This window comes from Malaclemys terrapin, chromosome 2, assembly GCF_027887155.1.
Source record: "Malaclemys terrapin pileata isolate rMalTer1 chromosome 2, rMalTer1.hap1, whole genome shotgun sequence".
Classification (NCBI taxonomy): domain Eukaryota; kingdom Metazoa; phylum Chordata; order Testudines; family Emydidae; genus Malaclemys; species Malaclemys terrapin.
Genome location: NC_071506.1, coordinates 252,317,842 through 252,338,570, shown reverse-complemented (window position 1 = coordinate 252,338,570; position 20,729 = coordinate 252,317,842). Strand labels below are relative to the sequence as shown.

General features: G+C 43.3%; 1 protein-coding gene across 3 annotated transcripts in view; it reads left to right on the top strand.

The window, feature by feature from the left end:
• Nucleotides 1-20,494, top strand: part of ARHGAP21 (Rho GTPase activating protein 21) — a 193,480-nt gene extending 172,986 nt beyond the window's left edge. For all 3 annotated transcript variants that reach the window (XM_054020709.1, XM_054020710.1, XM_054020708.1), the window contains 10 exons: nucleotides 3,144-3,286; nucleotides 3,404-3,559; nucleotides 3,666-3,744; nucleotides 4,499-4,572; nucleotides 4,660-4,749; nucleotides 10,879-11,004; nucleotides 11,192-11,233; nucleotides 11,552-11,657; nucleotides 13,603-13,634; nucleotides 17,943-20,494. In XM_054020709.1, the coding sequence (XP_053876684.1) occupies nucleotides 3,144-3,286; nucleotides 3,404-3,559; nucleotides 3,666-3,744; nucleotides 4,499-4,572; nucleotides 4,660-4,749; nucleotides 10,879-11,004; nucleotides 11,192-11,233; nucleotides 11,552-11,657; nucleotides 13,603-13,634; nucleotides 17,943-19,676 (2,582 nt within the window). In that variant the 3' untranslated portion in view covers nucleotides 19,677-20,494. The remainder of the gene's footprint in view (nucleotides 1-3,143; nucleotides 3,287-3,403; nucleotides 3,560-3,665; nucleotides 3,745-4,498; nucleotides 4,573-4,659; nucleotides 4,750-10,878; nucleotides 11,005-11,191; nucleotides 11,234-11,551; nucleotides 11,658-13,602; nucleotides 13,635-17,942) is intronic.
• Nucleotides 20,495-20,729: the final 235 nt, after the last annotated feature.

Sequence of the window (20,729 nt, the reverse complement as noted above, 5' to 3'; positions counted from 1 at the left end):
TGCCAGATGATTTTAAAGAACACCTGCACCTCTAGGCCCTGCTTCAACGGGTGGCCAAGAACTTCAGTCTAGAGGTGGAGGAGATGGCCGAGTTAGTCTTAAAGGTGCCACAGGACTCTCTGTTTCTATTCCCAACAGACATGACCTAGACCAGGTAGTTGGGGTGCCAGATCGCATCTGGTTGTTGCTGGATTGGTGGTTGGACCCTAGGTCAGTGTTGGAGGGAGTTCTTTTCGTGGCCCCGTCCCTGTTGCTGATTCTGGTCTCCGATGCTTCGGACCTGGGCTGGGGGGCCTATCTGGGCGAGCTCAACATGCAGGGCTGCTGGTTGCAGGACGATCTTGCCCTCCACATCAATGTCGGGGAACTCAGAGTGGTTTGCCTGGCCTCCCAGGCTTTCTTGCCCCACCTGAAGGGCAAGGTGGTGCAGGACCTTCGGACAATACCGCCGCGATGTATTACATCAACAGGCAGGGCGGACCCAGGTCGTCGGCCCTTTGCCAAGAAGCTCTCTCTGCCTTTGGGACTTGTGTGAGGCATGCCATTCATCTGGTAGCGGCGCATCTCCCCGGGACCAGGAATGTGTTAGCAAATCACCTCAGCAGGGACCATCTCGTATCACCACGAGCGCTCGCTCCATCCAGAGGCGGTCAGTACAATCTTCCAGAGGTGGGGGACTCCTCAGGTGGACCTGTTCGCGCCCAGGCAGAACAGATGTGCCATGTGTTCTGTTCGATCCGGGGTATGGACAGGAGCTCCCTGTCCGATGCGTTTCTCATCTCGGGGGCACTGGTGCACGCCTGCCTGCCAGTGCCGTTGATTTACAGAGTCCTCCTGAAGATCAGAAAGGACAGGGTGAAGGTTATCCTAATAACTCTCGCGTTGCCTCGTCAGCACTGGGTCGGCACACTGCTGGACCTTTCGATAGCTGCCCCACTGCAGCTACCCCTTTGGCTGGATCTGCTGTCCCAGAACTACAGCAGCCTTCTGCACCCAAACGTGGTGGCGGTACACTTGACAGCATGGCTACTGCATGGCTAAATGCAGCTGAACGGTAATGCTCAGCCCAGGTTCAGCAGGTCTTGTGGGGGTAGTAGGAAACCCTCCACCAGAGTGACTTACCTGGCCAAGTGGAAAAGGTTCACGTGTTGGACCTCGGAACAGCGTATCTGGGCCAAGCAGGCCTCGCTGCAGGAGATCCTGGATTATCTTCTGCACCTCAAACTCCAAGGTTTGTCCCTGTTATCGATCAGGGTCCACCTGGCCACTATATCAGCTTTCCACCCTTTGTTCCAAGGCAGGTCAGTCATTGCTTGTGACATGACGGCCCTGTTTTTGAAAGATCTGGAGCATCTCTACCCACATATCCGGGATCCCGCTCCCTCCCTGGGACCTGAATCTCGTGTTGTCAAGGCTCCTGGGGTCTCCCTTTGAGCCTCTGGCTTCCTGCTCTCCCTTGGAAGGTTTCATTCTTAGTTGTGATAAAGTCGGTCTGCAGCGTGTCCAAGATCAGGGTGTTTATTTCAGAACCACCCTATATGGTATTCCGCAAGGATAAGGTCCAGCTGCGACTGCACCCGGCATTTCTGCCCAGGACATATACTTACCTGTCTTCTTTCCAAAGCCTCATGCTTCAGAGGAGGAATGTAGTCTGCATGCCCTGGATGTTAGGAGGGCACTGGCCTTCTACATAGATAGGACAAAGCTGTTCCATAAGTCAGTGCAGTTGTTCATTCATGTGGCAGATAGAATGAAGGGTTGTCCAGTGTCTCTGCTCAGAAGATTTTGTTCTGTATCACTGCCTGCATCTGCTACTGCAATGAACTGGCAAACATGCCTGCGCCGGCAATTGTGACAGCACACTCGACTAGGGCACAGGCCTAGTCAGTGGCCTTCCTGGCACAAGTTCCAATCCAAGAGATCTGTAGGGCCACTACCTGGTCATCTGTCCACACATTCGCGTCTCATTATCTACTTACCCAGCAAGCTCGAGATGACGCTGGCTTTGTCAGAGCAGTGCTGCAAGCTGTATAACCGTGAACTCCGAGCCCACCTCCATGGACACTGCTTGTGAGACACCTAGAATGGCATTGACGTGAGCAAGCACTCAAAGAAGAAAACTGTTACCTTCCTTTTGGTAACTATTGTTCAAGATGTGTTGCTCATGTCCTTTCCATTGCCCGACCTCCTGCCCCTCTGTCGGAGTTGCGGGCAAGAAGGAACTGCGAGGGTGTAGGGCTGGCGGCGCCTGATATACCGACACATGAGCACAGCACTCAAGGGGGCGCCATAGCTGACCCTATGGATACTGCTAAGGCAAAAATCTCTGACGACCGTGGGTGGGTTCGCGCACACCTAGAATGGAATGGACATGAGCAACACATCTCGAAGAACAATAGTTATGAAAAGGTAGGTAGGTAACTGTTTTTTTCCAAGTCATGTGAAGAGACAGAAGTGTGTGTTTTTATATAGACTAAGGGAGGCTGGCAAAATCCATTCAGACCAAATCCTTTTTAGTGGAGGCCAGATGCCTGGTTTTGTCTCAGAAACTCTGCATATTTACTGAGTGTGTCTGCAGGGAGTTTGGACAATGAAAGTGATGAAAATGCAGCAAATCATAAAAAACTAAATGGTTGGCCTTTTTGGTTTGACAGGTGGTGGTGGGGGTGGGGGCGGGAATTGACGACAGTGAGTGCCTTTTTAATGAAGACCGAGATTGTTTCTAACAAAGCCTGCGGACATGTCGGAGAATCAAATGAGATCTTACTCATTGCTCTATTTTAAGGTGCCCTATAATACATGGTGGTGAATCCTATTGAGCAGCATACTACTCCCTTCTGCTGCCTTTTTCCTGAGATGGTGCATGCTGCAAAGAGTAATAGCTTCCGAATCTAAAAATCACTATTCACAGTGGTAATATACAAGCTGAATGGGAAGCTGCTTTCAGTAATGGAAACCAATTGGACTGCTGAGGGAAGAGGGTGAGAGAGAGAGAGTAGGAAATTTAACAAATGTTGTATGTCCACGCTTTCAAAGACACAATTTTGTGCTTGTGATTTTTGTTGCCTTTAATCAGAGTTGGTTTTGATTGTATGACTTAAACATTTCCATTTTCTCCCTATTTGCTTTAAATTAACAAAAAGATGAGACAAGTCCACCAAAAGACAAGGGAACATGGCGAAAAGGCATTCCAAACATCATGAGGAAGACATTTGAGAAGAAGCCATCTGCTTTAGGAACCTTTGGCGTTAGGCTTGATGACTGTCCTCCAGCTCACACCAATAAAGTATGAAAGTACAATTTTTCTTTTCACTATAGTTTGGAAATACTTGTATGTTCGTACTTGTGTGAGAGACATTTTAAAACAAAACCAACAAACTTCTCCCGCCCCTCCCCCCCACAGTATATTCCACTGATAGTCGACATATGCTGCAAACTGGTTGAAGAACGAGGCCTTGAATACACAGGTATATACAGAGTCCCTGGAAACAATGCTGCTATCTCAAATATGCAAGAGGAACTCAATAAAGGAATGACTGACATCGATGTTCATGATGATGTAAGTTGGTGTTCGCTGTATTTCCATTTAAAATAATCTTTTCTAGAAAGTTTATTATGAATATAGCAATACAGAGTCTGTGTGTGTCTCTCTTTTGAATACATAGAAATGGCGAGACTTGAATGTGATAAGCAGTTTACTGAAATCCTTCTTCAGAAAGCTCCCAGAACCACTTTTTACTAATGGTGAGTTGAGTTTGAGCTTGTTTTAGGAATTTTTTCATCAAATATTAATCCTCATTAGGGCCTTCAGATGATTGAGAGAAAAAATCAAGTGAAAACAACCTAATGAAGTAATAAACTTCTACATTTCCTTATTAAAAAGGCTGATGATTATGATTAAAATAGCTTACACGTGTCAGCTGACAGTAAATTTTTCTCTAACTGCCCAGGAATCACTGTAAATGGTTCCAAAACAGGAACATACTTTGTTCATGTCTACATTGCATTGTATGTAGTAGGTTAGTATACAGTTAGTATCCTATTAATTTTAGCCCTCTGCCAAACTAACCTAACACATTTTCCTTCCTCCTCCCCTCACTGATCTCCTCATGCTTCTGAAGTAGTTTGAAATAATGTAACCATGTGTGTCTGAATGTGTGTGTAACCACTATTCAACTTGGTAGCACACTGTGGGAATGGAATTTGTTGACTTTAACTGCAGATGGAGCATATGCTGTTCTTTATAGGTTTGATATAAATAGTGGGGGTTTTAAAGAATTGTGTTTAAATTAGTAGTAGGTCAATTTTTATCATCACAATCCAGTGATATTCCCAATCAAATTATTAGAATTTATCAATTTAATTAGACATAAATTATTTGAGCTATTTTTCCATTACAGCTGCTAGATATATTATGTAAAAGTTGAAACAGGTTAACTTCTGTTTTCTACAAAACTTCTCTCTCTCATGCAGTAAAACAGATTTTTTTTTTTGTCAGACAAATATGCAGATTTCATAGATGCCAATAGAAAAGAAGATCCTATTGAGCGGCTGAAAACACTTAAGAGGCTGGTATGCTGACTTTGAATACATTTTAAATGCAGTACAATTTAGCACTAAAATATTTTAAACTCCATACTACGTTTTTTTTTGTTTCAGATTCATGATTTACCTGAACATCATTATGAAACACTCAAGTTTCTTTCTGCACATCTGAAGACCGTAGCAGAGAATTCAGAAAAGAACAAGGTATCAAACCAAATATACAAGACGTTTTGTTCCATTTTACTTATTTAAACAAATTTCATTGTGTGGGATTATTTCAGGTGATAAACCCATCTGTGTCAATCCAGGGTTTTATTGGTTAAGGTCGGTAAAGTCAACATAAGGCCCTTTGCTGTGTTGAGGAGCTTTTGGATGAGACTTGTCTGTATACAAAGTATGTACTGGTGTAACTAAAATTCATTTTTATTTACTTGAAACTGGGTACAAACCACCTGTGTGGGCACAATTAAGTTGTTTTACAACTGGCTTTATATACATCAGGGGTCGGCAACCTACGGCACGTGTGCCAAAGTTGGCACGCGAGCTGATTTTTCCTGGCACGCAGCGTGGGCTGAGCCGCTCAGCCCCGCCGCCACTCTGGAGTTCTCGCTGCCAGCTGCCGGCTCCTGCGGGACTCGCCGCGGGTCCAACTCAGCACCTGCTGCTGGCCTGGGGGGGAAGGAACCCCAGGCTGGCAGCGGGCTGAGACCCTGGCTGGCAGGAGCCGCTGGTGAAAACCCCAGAGCTGCGGCGGGCTGAGCCGCTCAGCCCGCCCCACTCTGGAGTTCCCGCTGCCGGCTCCTGCCAGCCGGGTCCCCGCGGGTCCCACTTAGCACCTGCTGCCGGCCTGGGGGAAGGAACCCCAGGCTGGCAGCGGGCTGAGACCTCAGCTAGCAGGAGCTGGGGGCAGAAACCCCAGAGTGGCAGCAGGCCGAGCCAGTCGCTGCTCTGGGGTTCTGGCTGCTGACCCCTCGCCAGCATGGGTCTCTACCGCGCAGCTCCACTCACCGTGCTTCCGGTTGGAGGCTCTCTTGCAGACAGGGTCCAGGCCTCCAGCCCTGCTCAGGCCTACCAGCCACCAACTCCACTCACCTCAGCTGCCAATCTTGGTTTCCAGCCCTTGCTCATCCTGCTTTCAGGCCTGGAGTCCCAGCAGGCCACCCTTTACATATAACAGTAGTTTGGTTATAATATTATAGACTTATAGAGAGACCTTCTAAAAAGCGTTAAAATGTATTACCGGCACGCGAAGCCTTAAATTAGAGTGTATAAATGAAGATTCGGCACACCACTGCTGAAAGGTTGCCGACCCCTGATTACATATTGTTTAATTCTGTAACTTCAACATAATCAGTTGTAAACTGATTTACGTGGGCCCATGCAAGGTTGCAACTAGCTGAACTGAACAGTTCAAAACCAATTTCAGTTAAAATGGTGCACATTTTCTGTGCAGACCTGAGAAGTCTGCTCAGTCTGTTTACTATCTGATAATTAATGTTAAAGATCTCATGAAAATAGGGTCTGCCATTATTTCATTTAAAAAAGGTCTCATTCTCCCACTGCTGTGTAGTACATTATGCTCTACTTGATTTCAGTGTTCTACAGTTCTCAAGATTGGGCCCATACTTTGTATAGTGTGTTAGGATCCTTCAGAATAAAATACTCTGGGTAAAACTTAAAAACCGCCTAAGTCTTATAGTCAAATGTCATTTTGGTGTTTAAGTGTCTGTCTAGTTAACTTTCAGTGAGACTTAAGCTCCCAAGCACCTACGTCACTTTGAAAATTGGACTTAATCTCCTAAATCACTGAAATGATTTTGAAAATTTTACCCTCTATCTAAATAAGTGTGATAGTTTATTACAAATAATAATCAGATTTTGTGGGTGAATAAAAGCAAACCTGTAAGAAATGATGACAGCACATACCATTTATAATATACATTTTTGTGCAATGCTAAGAGCACTGTTCAGGGTGCTGTCTGATAGTCATTAGACCTTTAGCATTTAATATATCAGAAGGGCTTTGTAAAAAATTCAGCTAATGAATCCTCATAGCATAAAGAACTAGTGTGGTGGTATCCCAGTTTTACAGAGCAGTGATCTGACTTGACCAAGGCAACACACTGAGTCAAAGCTAGGATTCGGACTCAGGACATCCAGACTTGCGGTCTTGTTCTCATTCTTGTGGATCACGGTACCCCCCATTTATTATGAGTTTATTCCATGTCATGAGCATGAGAAGATAAACTGTAAGCCACAATATATAATAAAGCATAGTAGAAGTGCTGTGCTTATTCTTAGAATCATAGAAGTTTAGGGTTGGAAGAGACCTCAGGAAGTCACCTAGTCCAATCCCCTGCCCAAAGCAGGACCAACACCAACTAAATCATCCCAGCCAAGGCCTTCAAAACCTCTAAGGATGGAGATTCCAACACCTCCCTAGGTAACCCATTCCAGTGCTTCACCACCCTCCTAGTGAAATAGTTTTTCCTAATATCTAACCTAGACCTCCCCCACTGCAACTTGAGACCATTGCTCCTTGTTCTGTCATCTGCCACCACTGAGAACAGCCGAGCTCCATCCTCTTTGGAACCCCCCTTCAGGTAATTGAAAGCAGCTATCAAATCCCCCCTTACTCTTCTTTTCATCAGACTAAATAAACCCAGTTCCTTCAGCCTCTCCTCATAAGTCATATGCCCCAGCCCCTAACCATTTTCGTTGCCCTCCGCTGGACACTCTCCAATTTGTCCACATCCTTTCTGTAGTGGGAGGCCCAAAACTGGACACACTACTCCAGATGTGGCCTCACCAGTGCCAAATAGAGGGGAATAATTACTTCCCTCGATCTGCTGGCAATGCTCCTACTAATACAGCCCAATATGCCATTAGCCTTCTTGGCAACAAGGGCACACTGTTGACTCATATCCAGCTTCTTGTCCATTGTATTCCCCCCAGGTTCTTTTCTGTAGAACTGCAACTTAGCCAGTTGGTCTCCAGCCTATAGCAGTGCATGGGATTCTTCCGTCCTAAGTGCAGGACTCTGCACTTTTCGTTGTTGAACCTCATCCGATTTCTTTTGGCCCAATCCTCCAATTTATCTAGGTCGCTCTGGACCCTATCTCTACCCTCCAGCATATCTACTTCTCCCCCCCCCCCCCCCCCCGCCCCACCTTAGTGTCATCTGTGAAATTGCTGAGGGTGAAATCCATCCCATCATCCAGATCATTAATGAAGAGGTTGAACAAAACCGGCCCCAGGACAGACCCCTGGGGCTCTCCACTTGATACCGACTGCCAACTAGAAATCAAGCTGTTGATCACTACCCGTTGAGCCCGACGATCTAGCCAGCTTTCTAGTCACCTTTATAGTCCATTCATCTAATCCATACTTTTTTAACTTGCTGGCAAAATACTGTGGGAGATCGTAACAAACTTTGCTAAAGTCAAGATCTATCACGTCCACTGCTTTCCCCATATGCACAGTGTCAGTTATCTCCTCATAGAAGGCAGTCAGGTTGGTCAGGCATGACTTGCCCTTGGTGAATCCATGTTTATTGTTCCTGATCACCTTCCTCTCTTCCAAGTGCTTCAAAATGGATTCCTTGAGGACCTGCTCCATGATTTTTCCAGAGACTGAGTTGAGGCTGACCAGTCTGTAGTTCCCTGGATTCTCCTTCTTCCCTTTTTTAAACATGGGCACTATATTTGCCTTTTTCCAGTTGTCCGGGACCTCCCCCAATCACCACGATAATGGCCAGTGGCTCTGCAATCACATCAGCTAACTTCCTCAGCACTCTCTGATGCAGTGCATCCGGCCCTAAGGACCTGTGCGTGTCCAGCTTTTCTAAATAGTCTTTAACCTCTTTTTTCACCACTGAGGGCTGCTCACCTCCTCCCCAAACTGCGTTGAGTACTTCAGCTTTTTCCACATTTTCTGTCACTAGGTTGCCTCCCCCATTCAGTGAGGGTCCCACACTTTCCCTGACCCACCTTATTTCTAACATACCTGTAGAAACCCTTCTTGTTACCCTTTACATCCCTTGCTAGCTGCAACTCTAATTGTGCTTTGGCCTTCCTGATTACACCCCTCCATGCTCGAGCAATATTTTTATACTCCTCCCTTGTCATCTGTCCAGATTTCCACTTCTTGTGAGCTTCCTTTTTGTGTTTAAGATCACCGAAGATTTCTCTGTTAAGCCAAACTGGTCGCCGGCTATATTTGCTATTCTTTCTGCACCTCGGGATGGTTTTGTTCCTGCGCCGTCAATAAGGCTTCTTTAAAATACAGCCAGCATTCTTGGACTCCTTTTCCCCTCATATTAGCCTCCCAGGGAATCCTGCCTATCAGTTCCCTGACGGAGTCTGCTTTTCGAAGTCCAAGGTCCGTATTCTGTTGCTCTCCTTTCTTCCTTTTGTCAGGATCCTGAACTCAACCATCTCATGGTCACTGCTGCCCAGGTTGCCACCCACTTTTACTTCCCCTATCAATTCTTCCCTGTTTGTGAGCAGCAGGTCAAGAGGAGCACGGCCCCTACTTGGTTCCTCCAGCACTTGCACCAGGAAGTTGTCACCAACACACTCCAAAAACTTTCTGGATTGTCTGTGCACTGCTTCAATCACCCTGACATCTGCTGGGATAGCAATGAAGTCCCCCATGAGAACCAGGATCTGTGATCTGAAAACTTCTGTTAGTTGTCCAAAGAAAGCCTCGTCTACCTCATCCTCCTGATCTGGTGGTCTATAGCAGATGCCCACCACAACATCACCCTTATTGCTCTCACCTCTAAACTTAACCCAAAGAGACTCAACAGGCTTTTCTCCAGTTTCAAACTGGAGCTCTGAGCAATCATACTGCTCTCTTACATACAGTGCAACTCCTCCACCTTTTCTCCCCTGCCTGTCCTTCCTGAACAGTTTATACCCATCCATGACAGTACTCCAGTCATATGAGTTACCTCACCAAGTCTCTTATTCCAGTCACAGCATAGTTTGTTGACTGTGCCAGGACTTGCAATTCTTTCTGCTTGTTTCCCAGGCTTCTTGCATTCATGTACAGGCACCTAAGATAACTAGATGAATGCCCTACTTTCTCAGTATGAATCAGGCGGCCTCCCCTGTTGCACACTCCTCCTTGTGTTTCCTCGCAGTATCCCATTTACCTCCGGGCTTAGGTCACCATCCCCCAGCGAAGCTAGTTTAAAGCCCTCCTCACAAAGTTAGCAAGCCTACCTGTAAAGATGCTCTCCCATCTCTTTGTTAGGTGGATCCCATCTCTTCCTAGCAATCCTTCTTCCTGAAACAACATCCCATGGTGGAAGAATCCAAAGCCCTCTCTCCAACACCACCTGCACAACCACACATTTACCTCCACAATTTGATGGTTCCTACCTTGGCCTTTTCCTTCAACAGGGAGGATGGACAAGAACATGACTTGTGCCTCACACTCCTTTATCCTTCTTTCCAGAGCCATGTAGTCTGCAGTGACCTGCATACTTGCTTATGGCTTTTGTCGTAGGTGCAGTTTAAAAAGCAGATGATCTATAGAATGAGTGGTTTGTGTGCTGAGGAGATTCTGACACATTTGGGTATTTAAGTATGATAGACTCTCACATAAGGTCCAAAATGGTGGCTGCCATCTCCAGAGGTGAATGGGAGTAGAATGGGTTCTGTGCATCACAGGCTAGGGTGTGCACAGACCGTGGAGATTTCCATACCTTTTGAGAGAAGTGTTTGATTAGTAACTGAAATTCTTCCCTGGTCGAATAAAACACTTTGAGATAAAATACAGTTTGGAAGTTTCCCAGTACTTAAGGTATCTAGAAGATGCTTAAATACCTTAATTAGAAGGCACTGTTTTTTACAGTTACTATTTTTACATACTCTAGTTTTTATGTAAAATCAATAATGAAGGTGGAAGATATGAGAGTCCTTTTTTAATTTAGCTTTTCCCTGGTTGTAAACACCAGTTTGGGTTCTGAACTCCAATAAAGGAGTATATGTTCCACTGTACAGAAGTGGACCAGGTTTTGTATAGAGGCATCTTTGCCTTTTTATCTGAAATGTACATTTTATAAAAGGTTTAATGTATCAGACTTCCTGGCATGGTAATATGAGCACTACTGAAAATCTTTTGAATGTCATTAGTTTAACTGGCTTCAAAAACAACAGCAATAATACCTATAAAACTGGTTGTTATGCATTGCACAAATAAAGACTAAGTTAGATAGACTATTAGGAAGCTTCAGTGGCACCTAATGTATTTTATTGTAATGGGTATTTATTGTATATCCCTATTATAAATGTGTAATGCAGATCTACTTCCATTACTTGATAGATGGAACCAAGAAACCTGGCTATAGTGTTTGGTCCAACTCTTGTGAGGACATCTGAAGACAACATGACGCACATGGTTACTCATATGCCAGACCAGTACAAAATTGTAGAAACACTTATCCAAAAAGTAAGTGAATTCATTTCATTATTTAAAAAAAAAATTACATGGACAGACCTGCTTTCACATATTACACAAGTTTGGCTCTGAGTTTTGTCCCTGGAGTTGTTTTCTCAAAGTTGTCCTTTTTAGTGATGTCCACATTTGATTGTTTCACTTCCTGTGGGGTTTTCACTTTTTTTATTTTAAATTGTAGCATGACTGGTTTTTCACAGAAGATGGTGCCGTGGAGCCTCTTGTAAGTATTGTTCCTTAAATATTTGTGTTCTAATTCATTTTAGTTTAGAACACGGTCCTGATATCCTTAGAATGCATAATATTTCTTGCTGCACCATTGTATGCTTTGCTCTTCAGAAACACCTTTCTAGCTCTCCAGTCACTGCAGTAATAAAAGAACTAATAAGTTCTGTGTGTTTTTGTTAAAAGCAATGTGGAAAAATTAGAGCTCATGAGGAAACTGTCCTCAGGTGAAATAGTGCTGTTTTCTAAATGTTGTTGAATCTTAATGAATTAATTGTGAAACGATGATGAAGAGATCTTTGTTTATTAACTGTAGACAACAGTTCAGGAGGAAAACACTGTAGAATCTCAGCCAGTGCCAAACATAGATCATTTACTCACCAACATTGGAAGGACGGGAGTATCTCCTGGAGACGTATCAGGTAACTCTTCCCTGGACAGTGTTAGTCCGTAGGCTAGAATAATCTACTCTATTAATTCACTGTAATTTTCTATTTTCTTTTACTAATAAGTTGGGTTTTTTTCTTCTAAACAATCGTGAGTATTTTTAAGTGTCTATAGTGGTGCTTGTATGCAGTGGGGTTGTCGCCGTATTGGTTCCAGGATATTACAAGGGCAAGGTGGGTGAGGTAATATCTTTTATTGGCTCAACCTCTGTTGGTGAGAGAGACAAGCTTTTGAACTTACACAGAGCTGCATGATATAGATTGGAAAGCTTTGCTGACAAATAGAAGTGTAATCGTTGAAAGACTGAGGGCCAACAAGCATACACACACTGTTTTATTTATTCACAATTTCCATGTAATAATCATCACAAGGTCAAATAGATATGTACTGCTGTATAAGTGGTTGCTGTGAAGGCAGAAAGTTTTACCTTCTACACTGTTCTAAATAGATCTTCGTCCCAAAGTTAGGAATGCAGTTAAAACTTGTTACTTTGCTTGTCAACAGATGACATTTTCATAAGTATACTGCAATATTTTTATCTTAAAGCTGATTTCCTTCTGTTTATCAATTGCCATCCTGTCGGTTTGGCTAAGTACTAGCATTGCAGGCGTGTTCTTGGTGACTTTTTTACTCACACTGTACTGTTGCACTAACCCAGCATGTTTCCCACAAAAGGTATCCCTTTGTCTCTAGCTTTTGTTTTAGTTTTTCAAGGGTTGTTCAGCATTTACTGAAACAGTCACTCTATACTGATGTTGAAACAGGTGAAGTGGGAGGAGTCTATCACACGGTGATGTCACTAGTGGATTCTGTGATGTCACTCATGGACAGCTGGAACTGTAGGAAGAAGGAGGACTGTTGCCCACATTGTAGCTGCCTTGTCTGCAGAAACCCCCGTTTCTTGTAAATGCCAAAAAAAAAAAAAAAAAAAAAATTGATCTGTGCTGTAAATTTTCTTTTAAAAGTATTTTAAACAGATCAATGCTACTTTTTAAAAGTCTTTCTGCTGTTTCTTGTTATTTCTGAAGCAGACCCTGAGGAGGAATAGCATGGTATGGTCCACCAGTTTTTCTAGTCATAAAGCATTAGCCATGTGTCAAAAAGGGGTGTGGCATGGGGCTCAGCTCTTTAATTCTGGGGAAAAAGTCCCCCAAAAGTTGGAAAATGTCAAAGAAAACATGTTCTGGTCATTGTGCTAGCCCTTTCCTACCCCCTTTATAACTGTATAACCTCAATTTTTGCTAGACAATAAAATTATGGTGTTCATTTTTCATTTCATAATAATGCTTGTTATAGAGAAATACAAAACTGGTAGCTGCTGTACTCTAGCTAGGTAAAAGTAAAATTTCACCAATATGTTACTCAGAGGAGAATACAGATGTAAAATTGGGGTTTAAAACAAAGCACAATGTTAAAATGCTACTCCTTATGTCAAATAACTTTTAATAGTTTGACAAAATGAATGCAACCATGAGAACCTCAATTTGCAGCTAGGGCAGCCAGCAATATTAAGATGTTCAGTTTTGCATTGTGTATCGCATCAGTCATAGGAGAGTACCCAGGACAATCCTGAAAAGGTCTCTCAGCTGCAGTTTTGCAGGGCTGTACACTTAAAACATGGAATAAACATTAGTATCTTTGTTTTTTATTTAGAAGAACAGGGCTCCTTTGCCATTCCTGTCATTGAGCTGGTTCTGCCTACAATTCACAGCATCCTTTCATGGCGGTGGCTTTCTGTGGTGCAGCTTGCATCTTTGTGAGCTCTGATTATCCACTCTGTTCTGGTTTTTATTTGCTCTCACATTTTGGTCTGTGCTTGTTTTTTTTTATTTCCCCCCGCCCCCATAAGTCCAGCATTGTCTGTAGCAAAAACAAATTTTGCACAGAACTGACCATATTATATCTGATTTTTTTCCACAGATTCCGCTACTAGTGACTCAGCAAAATCTAAGGTAAATCTTTTGTGAAATTATAAAGAATAAACTTCTAAGCTACTTTAGATCTTTGCATTTTGTTGCATTGGTTGTTTATACATGGATACATAGGGCATTATTTAAGATTTTATTGTAAACACGTGGTGCTATATTCAATATTCCTCCTCCAATTAATTTTGGAGCATGAAAGTGGAAAAAGTCTCATTTGTAAAGATTGACTCTCATGATGAAGGGAAGCTACAAACTCTGAAGCAACGTTTGTTACAATTGGGGTCTCTATGCTATAAACTACTGTTTATTTATACATCTTGTTTAGGCTATATAGTATTGCTTGCCTGCGGTTGACACTCAGACTAGTGTAACAACTTTTGCATGTCTGTCTCTATTTCAGTCTGTAAAGTATGTGTAGAATACAAGGGCAGCTTCTGCTGAAGGTCATGGATCCTAGCTCCCTAAGAAGCCAACTGGTATAGCCAAAGATTTCTCTGCTAAAACCCATTAGAAAGCACTTCTGAGGTAGCGAGGATCGTCTTGTGGGTATGATACAGGACTGGGACTCAGGAGCCTAGATCCAGTTGCAGGCTCAGCCACAGACTTTTTATAGGTATGTCTACATTGCAGTTAAAAACCTGCAGCTGGCCCAGGCTATGGGGCTGTTTACTGGCAGTGTAGACATCCAGGTTCAGGCTGGAGCCCAGGCATTAGGACCCTGTGAGATGGGAAGGTTCCAAACATCTACCCTGCCATTAAACAGCCCCTTAGCCTGAGCTCTGTGAGCCCGAGTCAGCTGACAGGGACCAGCCAGGTGTGTCTAATTGCAGTGTAGACATACCCTATATCAGTGGTTCTTAACCAGGGGTCCCCTGGGAGGCCACGTGCAGGTTTCAGGGGATTCCCCAAGGATGGCTGGCATTAGACTCGCTAGGGCCCAGTGCAGAAAGCCAAAGCCCTACAGTGCAGGACTGCAGCCCGGGGCCCCAAGCCTCCATCACCCAGGGGTCAAGCCGAAGCCTGAGAAACTTAGCTTCCCAGTGCCCCCTGTGGGACGGGGCTCCGGACTATTGCCCTGCTTGCTACCCCTTAATGCCGGCCCTGGCCTTTATATGCAGAAAAACAGTAGTTGTGGCACAGCTGGGCCATGGAGTTTTTATAGCATGTTGGGGGGGGGGCTCAGAAAGAAAAAGGTTGAGAACCCCTGTCCTATGTGACTGTAGGCCAGTCTTTTCATCTAGCCTGTGCTTCAATTCCCCATCTCTGTAAAACAGGAATAATATTTCCCTACCTAACAGTGGTGTGAAAATAAAATCTTTTAGTGTTGTGAGGCACTTGCAGCCATCACCATCGTGGGGTCTGAGTATCTAGCTATGTAATGCTTATATTGCAAGTGAGATTTCCACTTCCCTTAAGGCTGATTGTACTCACTTCGTCAGCATTTGTAATTGCTAGGTTGTAACTCAGCACAACTGCAAGTGAGTGGCCAGGCTCAGCAGCTGCCACTTTTGTTTTAAACAAAAACTATTTTTGGTGGGGGAACCCCAAAACGTCAATGCCTTGTGGTCAGCGGCATGCTCCTCTTTTGGGATGCTGCATGCTAATTACTGATCACGATTTTCAAGATTCTGGAGGGTTGTCCCCTCTACTGCTCTTCTCTGGTAGACTAAACTTTCCATTCCTGAGGTCAGCCAGGGAGAGAGAGAGAGAGACACTAGAAATATGGATGGGTAGTTAGATGCAAATAAATGGCACCTACAGGTCTTGTTAAGAGCAGACTGCTCAGCCCTGGAAATGCCAACCTGCAAACTTCAGAGTCTTGCTATTTTAAGTATCCGAGGGGTAGCCGTATTAGTCTGGATCGTTAAAAAGGGGCAAAGAGTCCTGTGGCACCTTATAGACTAACAGATGTATTGGAGCATAAGCTTTCGTGGGTGAATATCCACTTAGTCAGACAAAGTGGGTATTCACCCACGAAAGCTTATGCTCCAATACGCCTTTTAGTCTATAAGGTGCCACAGGACTCTGTCGATTTTTGTCATTTTAAAGCTTCCCTAACTGATGTAAGCAACTGACTTACCTTATTTATGTTGTCATTATTATTATTTTTTCCTAGTAATGCCTACAGGGTGCTAGGCAATGATGACACGTAAGAGGGGGTTTGGTCCTTACCCCAAAGAATATTTTCTTATTCTTAAGGTGTCCTAAAAAGGAGGAAAAATAATTAGGATCATCTCTCCCTGCTAGCCTCTCCCCTTCTTTTTTTTTCCTGCTTTGTGATGTACAAAGGCAGACTTAAATTTGTGCCTATTTTTTACATTTTTTGTGATGTTAGCACTCTACTGCATCTCCACTCATGAGTCTTCCAGTCTAGACACAACCAGAGTTTTTAAGAGAGTGAGTTGGGTAGTTCAGAAAGAGAGGAATCGTGAGTCAGGCTAGTTTTTGTTATCTACATTGACCAGTTAATGTTTGGAACAAAGGAAGACTTTGTTAAATCAGAAACATCACCGCTTCAGTGGATTTATTAACAGTAAAAATTCTAAGAAACCTCCACCAGTGGCCCTTCGGCAAAACCAAAGAAGACAGAATTCAGCATTGTTTTTACCCTAAGACCTGGTCTACATTTGAAAGTTTTATCGGTATAAATTTGGGTTAGGGGTGTGATTTTCTTTAAGTCAAAATAGTTATACCAGTAAACACCATAGTGTGGATACCAGTTTATACCAGTGAGACTGGAATAAAAGTGACTATATTGGTATAGTTATTTCCCTTCGTGGACAGAAATTATTACTACTATATAAAGCACCTTTATACTGATAGAACTGCATCCAAATTAGGAGGTTGTACCACTTTAACTATACCAGTATTATTAAAGTGGTACAACTGTCTAATGTGGACAAGGCTTAAGATAATTAAGAAGAAAAATCACTTAAATCAAACATGTACCCCCTAAAACTTTCAGACTGCCTTTAACTAAGAAACGAAACCAAAAAGGGTGTACAAAATTTTAAGGAAAATCTTCTGTGGTGCATCTTTAATTGTAGTGATAATTAAAACCAAACAAACACAAAGGATTGTCCCTAAGTACCTCACCACTCGCCTTGCCATAAGCATCCCATTAATTTTTTGTAGAAGTCATGGTGGAAGTGGGCCCTCGGAATGGTCTTGAATGTGGAGAGGGTTGTGGCCTTGAGGACGAGTTCAGGGAGGGAGTTCCATGCATAGGGAGTGGCCTTGGGGAAAGCCTAGGGATTCTTGTGGCAGAAGCAGACAAATGGAGGGCTGAGGTCAGTGGGATTGGAGTCAGGTGGAAGGGTAACACAAAAAGAAATAGAGGCAAAGCTATACAGGACCTTGAAAGCAAGCACAAGCAGCTTGAATTTGATGCAGAGGAGGAGGGGGAACCAGTGAAAGGATTCCTAGAAGGGGTACCATGGACAGATGAACAGGCAAGGAAAATTTACCTTACCCCTGTACTGCATGGCGTGGAGAGGCGTAACTGATCAGGGAGGCCTGAGAAGAGGTCACACGAATCTAAACAGGAGATGAGGGCATAAGCAAGAGCTTTAGCTAGAGAGAAGGAAAGAAAAGCTGGATCTCTTGAGTGCCTTGGAAGCAGCAGCAGAATTTGAGCAGGGCTTAGGTAATACGGAGCAAGGGAAAAGGAAGAGTCAGATATTACCCTCCCCCAGCTAAATAATGTGGAGATTTGTGATGGTGTCATTAGTGCCAGAGAATCTGGAGAGCAGAGAATGCTTCATGGCCAAAACTGATCTTCCCTGTGTTATGCTTAAATTGATGATGAGATATGTTCAGGAGGCACTGTCAGAAAGATGGGCCTAGATCTGGGATTGGATGGACGGAAATAAGTCAGGAGTGGAAAGGTATATGTAAGTCGTCAGCATGGAGATGGTAGCCGAAGCTGTATGAGATCACTCACAGAAAGAGTGTAAAGTGAGAAGAGGGAGGGACTGAAGTTAGAGCCTTGCACAATGTTCTCTGTCAAACAGATCACACTAGATGCTGATGTTGGAGAGGGTCTTTTTAGGCCCTGGAGTCTCCTTAACTACTTAATCAAGCACCCAGTTAATAACTGCAGTTGGACTGTGGCAAGTCAGAGGGACTCTGCTGCAAAGTTGGGAAGGGGAGGATGCCGGGTGCCCAGTGTGGCAGTGAAGGCCCCACACACAGAGCAGAGCAATGTTCCCTGAAGAAATAGGAGTGAGCACTGTGGCTTTGGAGACCAGAATACCCATATAAAATCTCAAACCAATAGCACACATGTACATGCTTTAACTGCTAACCTTGTTCCTTGATTTTTGTTTAAAACAGGGTTCTTGGGGATCTGGAAAAGATCAGTATAGCAGGGAACTGCTTGTGTCCTCCATCTTTGCAGCAGCCAGTCGCAAGCGAAAAAAACCAAAAGAAAAACCACAACCAAGCAGCTCAGAAGATGAGCTAGACAATGTATTTTTTAAGAAGGAGCTTGCTGAACAATCTCATGGTGATGTAACAAAAGAGGACACAGCTAAAGAGGAATGTGAGAGAGAGATGGCAGGAAGAAAACAAAGGATGTTTGTTCTGAAAGAAAAAGAGAACAGCACTAAAAAAGACATGAATGTTGCAAAGGATGAAAAGAAATCATTCAGGAAAGAGAGCAGCCCCTTAGAGGAGCCTTCACTACCTTACCAACAAAAATATACAAAATCACCGAATCTCAGCCATCGGCTAACAATACAAAACGATAGTCCTAAAATGCCTATTTCACAAGCCTCCCCCCAGGTTGAAGAGACAGTGTCTGACTCTGGCACTATGCTTAGCACTTCTTCCCAGGCTTCCCTGCACAGATTTCCAGGGAAAAAATTAGCCAGCCCTGAAATTAAATGCATTGAATTTTTAGCTGCTGATGTCAGTTCTATCACCTCGGATTACTCAACCACTTCATCTACTACATACGTAACCGGTTTAGATTCTAATATGCTGAGCCCTGAAGTGCAATCGGTGACAGAAAGCAAGGGGGATGAGGCCGATGATGAAAGAAGTGAATTGATCAGTGAAGGTCGTCCTATGGAAACAGACAGTGAAAGTGATTTCCCTGTCTTTGCTACAAGTTCTGCTGCTGAAAGGATATTCAGGGGGAAAATGCAAGAAGTGCCAAAAACAAATCGGAGGAACTCAGAAGAAAGCGAAGTAAGTTGTACTGAGGGAAGTTCAACACCAAAGTTAGACAGCCGCAGACTGTTTAGCTCTCACAAACTTATTGAATGTGATACGCTATCTAGAAGAAAGTCTGCCCGGCACAAAACAGATAGCGAAGGATCAGGGGATGCCAAGAGTGAGAAGGAGTCGCCTGCAATGACCAAAATGTTTGATATAATGAAAAAAGGAAGATCAACAAGCAGTTTAACTACATCAACTAGAAGTGAAACTGAAAAACAAGAACCTACGTGGAGACTTAAAATAACAGACAGATTAAAACTGCGTCTCAAAGCATCTGCAGATGATATGTTTGGTATAGGAAATCAAAAATCTAGCTCTGCAGAGACCTCAAAGAGAAAAAATATCAGGCGAAGGCATACACTCGGAGGGCAGAGGGATTTTGCAGAAATAAGTGTTTTGAATGCATGGAAAGCTCAAGAGCAGGGTCAAAGTAGAGAAAGAGAATCTGAGCTTTCAGCTGTGAATCGGTTGAAGCCAAAATGTCCAGCCCAGGACCTGTCCATTTCAGAGTGGCTTGCACGGGAACGTTTACGCACTAGCACAACTGACCTTAATACGGGTGAAACTGGAGAGCCCAAACTTGAGAACACTCGCTTAACAGATGTATCAAAGGCAGATCTGCCTGTATCTGCAGAGATGCAGGCAGATGAAGGCAGTTCTTCTAGCAGCTTGACTTTGATCAGTAGAACACCACCTCTGTCAGGACCACTCCAGCCCCCTGACCAGGTAAATGGTGAAAGTTATCAGAGCATGAACAAAAGCAACTTCAGTGCAGCAGTTGATGCCCATCCTCATAAACTCTCTGGGACCCAGGTGGTTAGATCTCGATTTTACCAGTATCTTTGAAATGGGGAAAGGTCCACTACAGCAATTCAGTAGCTTACTGTTACACTTCCCAATAGCCCTGTATATATTTTCCTGTACTGTTGTTTTTATGCAGCCTTCATTTGGGCTGGTTTCATCCATATGCACTGTGGAAAGTCTTCACAGTGCATTACTACAGCCAGAAGAACATTTTTTAAAAAGTTAAAGTATATATCTATTTTAAGAAAAAGTATATTTGATGGCTGCATACAAATGTTGAACAAAGCATCTGATGCAACATGCTATGTAGTGTGTACATGGTTTTATGACAAAGTTGGCCTGGCATTAGTATGCAGAAAAATTGTTCTTTTGGGTTAGTCACTAACAAGTGCCTCATCATAAATTCATTTGGTGTTTTAGGGTGCCATATTGTTAATTGTTAAATTAGAGAAACATACTACAAACAAACACACTTTATTGGTAACAAATTTCATTACATTTTACAGATTTTAACACAGGTGGATACAGAGCTTCCATTCCTTAGGCATTCCAGTTGGATCTCTGAGTTTTATATTCCAATTTTAATACAGTTTTTGAGTTTTATGTGACTTGAATTTTTAATCTTTCTGTAAAATAAGTAACTTAAATGTACATATTACATGTGTATCTTTTCTTCAGATACCAGATTTGATATAAATGTTGTAACATAGGCGTGTAGATAGTGGATCCTGGATGGAACTGGTTTCTTTTATTGAGAAGAATATAATTCTGCATGAAGACTTAATGAATCCAAACTTGTATCATGCCTGTGTGCATCTACTTAAACACTGGAAATAAAATTGTTTTTGTGACTCCTTGAATGGCCTGAGTTTCATTCTAATGAATAGTTCTAAAATGATTGCTTACAAGTTGCAATCTGCAACTGCACCAAATATCAGAAAACCTGCAATTATTGTCTGGAGTGAATGACAGTCTGTATGTGGAAAGAGGCAATTCAAAGGTTTTGGGTTGCAGAGTATAAAGAGGCGACTATTACAAATCTGTGAGTTATTCAGAAGTAAAGGACTCTGCGTTTTTCAAACCTTTTGTGGCCAT